The 7,816-nt window shown below is 40.9% G+C and overlaps 2 protein-coding genes across 3 annotated transcripts in view; one reads left to right on the plus strand and one right to left on the minus strand.

Moving 5' to 3' along the window:
* The window catches only part of LOC310746343 (uncharacterized protein), a gene marked incomplete at its 5' end in the record, with an annotated part of 432,823 nt that overhangs the window by 7,947 nt on the left and 417,060 nt on the right, over positions 1-7,816 (minus strand). The gene's annotated exons all lie outside the window — the stretch shown is intronic.
* Positions 779-7,814, plus strand: GSKIP (GSK3B interacting protein). Of its 2 annotated transcripts, none has more exons than XM_083576393.1 (3): positions 779-1,921; positions 4,005-4,263; positions 6,060-7,814. In XM_083576393.1, the coding sequence occupies exons 2-3, from the start codon at positions 4,006-4,008 to the stop codon at positions 6,219-6,221; spliced, it is 420 nt and encodes a 139-aa protein (XP_083432519.1). In that variant the 5' UTR covers positions 779-1,921; position 4,005; the 3' UTR covers positions 6,222-7,814. The 2 variants fall into 2 exon arrangements, with proteins under 2 accessions (XP_083432519.1, XP_083432518.1); XM_083576392.1 differs by having other exon boundaries at positions 817-970.

Below are 7,816 nucleotides of genomic sequence, written 5' to 3' on the forward strand. Positions count from 1 at the left end.
ATCACACTTTTATCATTAAATCATTTGCATAAACAGTAGTAACTTAAATAACGTGCTATCATCATGATCAATATTTATTTGCCGCCTAACACAAAACCTATCCCTGGGGCTTACATGCACGATAAAAAGTAATGAAATATAACAATACAGCAATATCCATCGCCCTTCACATACACACGCAGAAGCAGCGGTGTTATTATAATTCCTCAAAAACCCTAAATTTGTGCTGAAAGGAAGCTGCTGTTGGCACGGGGTGAGCTTGGTTGGAGAGAGCATTGGGACGGGGGGAAATAAAAAAAGCCCTCTCGTCATCTCCAAAGATACATGGCGGAAGATTTCAGAAGATGAACTCGGGGTCCAGGCAAGTTCAAGTTGGGAGAGCCATGCCATTAGCTCTAACATCGAGATCCTCTGCCCTGTGGATCCTGCAGCTTGAGGCAGTCGCCTCAATTTGTCTAATGCGTGGGCCGGGTCCTGCCTGTGTGAAAACATGCAAGCAGCAGAACAGCACTTCCCTCCCGAAGTTTCCAGCAACCGGCATTCAGAAGCATCAGCGTATATTGCAATGAGAAACATTTGTTTATTTGATCTCTTTAAAACAACAACAGTAAATGCGAGGGTTCCCCAACTCGCCCGCCCCCTCCCCCTGCGGCCGTGCGTCCCTCCGCCTCGCCCCGCACGCTCAGTCGAGAGCCGGAAGTGTCGATACCGCTTCCAACCTAGTCTCTCGGCGCTTTTGCCCCGGCGCCTGTCCCGCCGATCGTGGGCCTCGGCACGTGACTGGGGAGAGAAAAGGCCGCGAGCGGGAGGAGGGAAAAGAGAGCGAGAGGGGCCGGGCGCAAAACAGCTGAGAGAGGGAGGAACAGGGCTGGCTGCTCAGCCTCTCGTCTCGCGAGAACTTAAGGACGGGATAGAGCGGCTCGCGGGTGGCGAAGAGCCGGAGAGTAGGGACGGGATGGAGTAGGGGCAGGTACGTCGTCGGCGTCCGTTGTTTCTCTTGCTCGTCCGCTTGTTAGATTGGCAGGTGGAGCTGTGTGCGCGTGCGTCGGGTTGTGTGTGGGGGGGAAAGCTTCTGAAAGACTCCGGAGAAAGCGTGAGGGGGGTGGCTGGGTGAAGGTTGCCAACTGACCCCCATACCAGCCTGTGCCTGTGCCTGTCAGGCGACAGCTTACTAAGGCGCAAAAAATAAATATATTAAAATAAAACCAGCAGCTCTTCTCCTCGTGGAAGTGAGCACGGTCCCCTTCCTTCTGTTTAAAAGAGGCCGGCTGGGAAGTTGGCAGCCCTTCCCCTCTCGGAACTAGGGCCTGCTCTTGTTTAACGGGGACGTGCTTCTCTGCATGTCGTGGGATTGCGGCATCCTCACGTGTAGGGAAGGGAAGGAGGGAGGCAAGCAAGCAGCGCGTGGGTGTTTTGAGAGGGGCGGCGAATCCTGGGTCTTGAATTTCTTTTTGGACAGTTCTGTGGGTGGGTGAGTAGGAGCCAACTCCTAAGGACTGAGGTCCCTTCGGTTCTCCCCCCCACCCCCACCCCCAATAAAATATTTGAGGGGACCACACTCCCCACCCCAAAGTTGATAGGCATTGCCATTCAAATTGCCACATCTTGTGATCGGTTATGTGGTGCTTCCTTGTCTCCGCACCCGATATTTTATTCAAGTTGGCACCCTTGGGTGCGTGCCTGAACCCACGAGAGTTGGTCTTTTTCCTGTGTACAGTCACTTAGGCAACTCATCGGGCATAAACTTGAACAAAATGAACGAAAATAAATCCTGTTTTGAAATGGGGGCGGGCAGGCAGGAGATGTATGTCTACTAGGTAAAGCTGGAGAGCAGGTGGAATGGATTGTACAAGGAATCTTCAGCATCATTTATTTATACGCCACCCAAATCAGATGTCTGTCTCATCCAACCTTAGAAACGGTATGGCTAACAACATCTAGTGATTATTTTTTTGTGCGGGGGAGATGTTTCTGACATGCATAGGTGGAAATGCAGACTGATGGTAGAAGATAATTTTGAACAGGAGGAGGAGGCACTGAGTAGAGAGTTGGCAAATCAGCTTTCTCAGAATCAAAACGGGTACCAAGATGTTCCTTTCTTCAAGTAATGTTCCATTATGCTTTCTAGAGTGATGGTGGTTTGTAACTACCAATGCCTGGCAGAGCGATTCTAGCTGAAGAGGAGGGGGGAAACAAGGAGAAAGGATATGGAGTTTAGTGGTAGAGACCTGTGAAATGGTGTAAGGCAGAAAGGGGAGAATTGTAGCATGTTTTGATGGCGCTGAGCATGACAAAGTGCAGAACTTCTGGGATTTTTGCTCTCATTTTAGGCAAAATGGCTAACAGAGATGTGTAGTCATCTTCTAAGTATTAAAAAAGTCAGTTTCTAGACCAAGGTATTGCAGCTTGTCAATACTGTTTGGATCAAAACCTTTTCCCTGCTGACATTGCTATACATTATATTTATTATGTGAAAGGCATCCCAGAGGCAGAGGGTGATGATAATATTATTCTAAGTTCTTAAGGTGCATATTGAAAGCGCATTTTTTTAAATAAAAAAAGCTAAATTGGCCTTTAAGAAGTACTAAGCATTATGTATTTGTATTAACTACTGTAATGCAGGCTGCAGGGGGTTGTAGCTAGTGCAGAATGCACCTGCTAGGTTGGTAAGTGGGGCAGCTCAATGGGACCATGTGTCACCTGTCCTGAAAGCTCTGCACTAGCCAAATTCAAGATGTTAATACTAGCATCTAAAGCTCCTAATGGCTTGGAATCCAAGTATCTAAAAGAGCACCATCCTCATTATCGATAATCTTGCATTCTATGATCTGCAAGTGATGCCTCCGCCGCTGGGTATCAGTTGTGATAGTGCCTTTTCAGTGTTGGTTCCTCTTCATCATAGCAAGATGCTCTTTCTCCCCCATTACTCTGACTTTCAGGGAAAAAGTTAAAAGCATTTCGGTTTGCCCAGGCATTTGATGCCTGAAAGACACTATTCTGGTAACCTTTAGATCACTGGTTGAGAATGTTTTTTAACTTTTAAAAAAAATGTTTTTAAACCATTTTTAGTTTTTAGGTTTTTTGTGTTTTATCATTGCTGTGTCTGCTGCCCTGGACTATTTCTGGAGGAACAGCAGAATACAAATTGAATAAATGAATAAAATAAATTTCACTTTTCTGTTATCTATCCCTTTTTAATGATCGCTTGTGTTAATCCACATCTTATTAACCCAAATCTACATGGGTGGGATTTACACACATAATTTACACTAAAGTTCATTTAAAAAATTGGATTTTCGTGGTGTCACTAGTATCAGCAGCTGAGTGTGTCATTTACCAGGAACAGATAATTTTTCAGTGTTTGCACTTCTGTTATGGCACTCCCTCCCCAATGAGATCCAACAGGTCCCCAAATGAAACATTTAAAATGATGTCTGAATAGTTTTCTTTTCCCACTAGGACTTCTCGACTATGGAGTTTGCTGGTTTTAATTATATTAACTTGAAGAATTATATTGCAATTCGGTATTTTGTTACAAACTACTTTGCAGCCCTTTGGTTAAAGAAGAAAAACAGAGAATAAGTAAAATGACAGCTGCATGAAATGCAGTGTTAGCCATTTGGACTTCTTAGGCCTGATAATTGATTTGGATTATTAATAATGTATTTAAAGAACCCATGCTTTTGAGGGGTCTGTACGCTGATCTTCTAGATATATCTTGGAATTCCAGAATCCCATTGTCATTGCTGTATTGTAGAATCTTTTACCTTGCATTTTTTAAAAAAGCCTGATATTCAGAAGTTTCAGTGCCTTCACTTGGTAATGGTGGGGGTTTGTATTTTTATTTTTTTATATTGATATACTGCATTAGTGGGTTGCTATTCATAACAATTGACTGATGATTAAAACACAACAAACTTAAACTCCCAGTGTGTATGAGCATTTGTCTTGCTGAGCATAGTTCTGAATATATTTTTATTTTAAAAATTGTGTTGTGTGTGCAGAATGGAGATGGACTGCAATCCCATGGACCTATCCAATAACACAGGGGTTGAAGACAATTCTGAATTCAAGGATTTTGAAGGAACAGACGTGAAGGACATGAGATTAGAAGCGGAAGCTGTTGTGAATGATGTGTTGTTTGCTGTGAGCAACATGTTTGTCTCTAAAAGCCTCCCATGCGCAGAAGATGTGGCGTACATCAACGTGGAAACTAGGGAAAGGAACAGATATTGCCTAGAGCTCACAGAAGCGGGACTTAGGGTAATTCTTCCTTTTGTGAAGATTAGTAATAAAAGAAATGTTAGCCAAAGGCTATTTAGTAATCTACTTTATCACAAAAGCAGCCCTCTTCAATTTTTATTTTTTGTAACGAGCGTTTCAGAATGTTTATATTTATATAGAAGATGCTAACAAGCCTACCATAACAACAACAACAATTAATTACTTGCCCATCTAACTGGGTTTCTCAAGCTACTCTGGGCATCTTCCAACAGAATGTAAAGAACACACAGTGTGTGTGTTTCTCTAATTAAGAGAAAAGATTTTTGGAGTTACCAGTTTTGACCTTCCAATCTTCTGCAATAGGGTTTCTATACAGTTTCTTTTTTAAACTTTGCAGGGATCCTGACTGGCAGAAATGCATCAGATAAGGTGTTCCATGTCACTTGGTTCATGGTAGGAAGGCCCTAAATCTTGAATTTCTGATTACTAGGCAGCTTTTTTGTCCCAGATGCCTTTTCACTAAAAGGTGCTTTCTATAGTTTGCCTAAATAAAACGTCCATTTTCTTTTGGTGATTAATGTATTGAAAGATTCTGCATTTAATACTTTACTTCATCTTTTAATTATGGATAACAGTCTTTCAACATATAATTATACTGGAAGGAAAAAAATTAGCAGGTGCAACTTGTCATGTCATGGTTCTGCAAGGAGCATGAGCATCTGCAAGAATACTTTTAAATGTACGTGAACTTCCATGTTGAAAGCTATCCATCCATGAATTAAAGCAGGGGTGGTGAACTTGTGACCCTGCAGATGTTGGTCTTCCAACACCATCAGGCCCTGACAACATAGCCAAAGACTGTACTCCAGCAGCATCTAGAGGACCACAGGAGGTAACCATCCTTGATTAAAGAAATGAAGTCTTCCTTCTCTGGTGATCCACAGCTTTAAACCATTGCAAACAAACTGCATAATGATCACCCGTGAAAGAAAACACATATTTTCCACACATATCCACCACTGTAGACAGCTTTTTCTCCATGAAGGTTTTTATTAAGAATGCAACTGAAGTCTTGCCTGTGCCTGTTCATGTACAGTAAGTATTAACTGTGAACTGCACGAATTGGAACTTGCAGTCATAATACAAGTCTTTTTCCAACTAATCGCTCTGTAGTACTATAATCATATACTATTAGTGTGCATCTCAACTGTCATGGTTACTCTAGCTGAAATAACACATATGGAGTTCTTGTTTCCTTTTTGACTCAGTTTCCCCCCTAATATTAATATCAAAATAGGGCTGGGAGATGTCAGCTTTTCAACATTGCAACGAATCACCAGCCAAACATCACGGTTAGGTGATACATTGTGATGGTGAAACGGAGGAAGGAACAAGCTGTAAACACTGCCACTCCTGCCAAGAGATGTGAAGCGGTTTCACCCCATGGGGCCGGGACCAAGATAGCTTGTTCCTCCCACCAAGCGCTGGGGAGTCCCTCCGCCCCCAGTGCCCAGTGGGGGGATTCAGGAGTGGTGGTGGGTTTACTGCTGGGAGAAGCTACCATCACACTCTGGCCCTCATACTGATCCTGGGCGATGTATCAATATACTGCACAAGTTTTACTAGACAAGTTTTACTCGATAACTTTCAGGTATAATGTATTCAGTACCGTTTGTAAATAGTTCTTGGGATTGTAAGATCTTGATAAACTTTACAAGCCCCATAAAAGGGCAACTCACTAGAACAGTTGGTTTGGTTTCTTTATCAACCTTTTTGTTTGTGTGTATGCACTTGGTCACTTAATTTCTTAAGTATGTTATTTTCTCTTTTTGCAGGTGGTTGGCTATGCTTTTGACCAGGTGGATGACAGCGTACAAAATCCCTATCACGAGACTGTCTACTCTCTATTGGACTCTGTTAGCCCAGCGTATCGAGAAGCATTTGGAAATGCTTTGCTGCAAAGACTAGAGGCTTTGAAAAGTGATGGGCAGTCGTGATTGAATTTGCATTCGAAGTGGGCTTCAACAAATGTTGCTGCTGGATCTAAATAGTTTGTTCTCAGGCCTGATGGCAGAGGGGAAAAAAATTATTAACCTGAACTCTTTGCTTTCAAAAAATCCCTTGTTCCATGACTTGCAGTGACACCAACTTGTAAACTATGTCCTTGATACTGTTGTTCGGAGTTAGTTACCCAATTTATTTTTAAGGTAACATAGTTACATATATAGTTACTGTTCTTTGTTAAACTTTCCTTTAGATAGTTACAATGTAACACCGTATAGTTTTGGTCTCTGATATTTAACTTTAAAATTCTTCTAACAACTTTTGTATTTGTTCAGTAGTGTGCTTCACAAATAACTTGGTTTTAAGAAAACCAAATATTTGCCATAGCTAATTTAATGAAATGGGTTTTGTTTCATTGAAAAGTTTTGTATTTAGCTCAACTTCTTGTATGTGGATTTAGACATTCTCTAGCTCATTCATTAGAGTGGTAAGACGAAACATTAAATAAAACATCTCTTAGGATATGATCCACTAAAATGTTAGGCCAGTACTTTTCAGTAACCGAACAACAGTGTGCAGTATTTGGTGTAGTCTTGAGGGTAGCAAGCAGCAATGCTAAACAATAGATACATTGTTGGCATAATGAATGTATTCATCAGCTGAAATACAAATGGGATAAGCACAGTAATGAAAAAATAAAAAGCCACATTCTGCATAAAGCCCAATCCTGCATTGCTTTTGTTAAACTATTAATACTGTGTAAAGAGAACTATTTGCATTGCTTTGAATGTTTACATAATGTACAGTATATCTAAAAGTATTTTTGAATCTTTATTTACTATATTACATGAGTATTTCTGCAAAGCCCCAACTATGCTGTAACTTACAATGGTTCATTGTATTGATTCAAAACCAAAGAAGGAAATTGGTATTTGAATTGGGAGAATAGGTGGTCTTAAGTACAATACTAGTTACCTTCCAGTGCTGTAATCTCAGTATATTTTCTTGGGATAAAGGTGGTTTTAAAAAAACAACAACCACCCACAAAGCTATAGTAATTGTGCATTGTGATAGATAACACTAACAGATGTTTTAATTCTCAAAGTGAGTGAATTTACACAATCATCAGCTCCTTGATGGATGTAAATTTATATTTTGCAAACCTGAATCAATATGAGTGATGCTGTTTAACCTTGCTGAGAACCTGATCTAGGAACTGAAGAAGTACCAGCTTAGCTGAAGCATTTATTACAGCTTTGTCTTATTTCAGCTAATTATAGGATAACTAAGAATCTATAGTAAAACCTGTTATGAAACATTGACCGTTTCTTACTGTTTTAAACGCTGAAATGTCTTGCTTTATCCATATATAGAAAATTAGACTAAAATGTGCATTTCATTTTCTAAGAAAACTGGGTACATGTGCATTTACAATCTGGAATTATAGCATGGAAGTTAAGAAAACGAGGAAAATACATGAAGAAAATGTGTTCTGTCCATTTTATCTGTACTTCCTTGAATAAGGCAGCCATGTTTATTTTAGCAGTTATACGCTTGAAATAAAAGAAGCAAAGTGGTCTGCATAATG

The sequence above is a fragment of the Podarcis filfolensis genome (genome assembly GCF_964270895.1).
Source record: "Podarcis filfolensis genome assembly, chromosome: 1".
In the NCBI taxonomy this organism is placed as follows: domain Eukaryota; kingdom Metazoa; phylum Chordata; class Lepidosauria; order Squamata; family Lacertidae; genus Podarcis; species Podarcis filfolensis.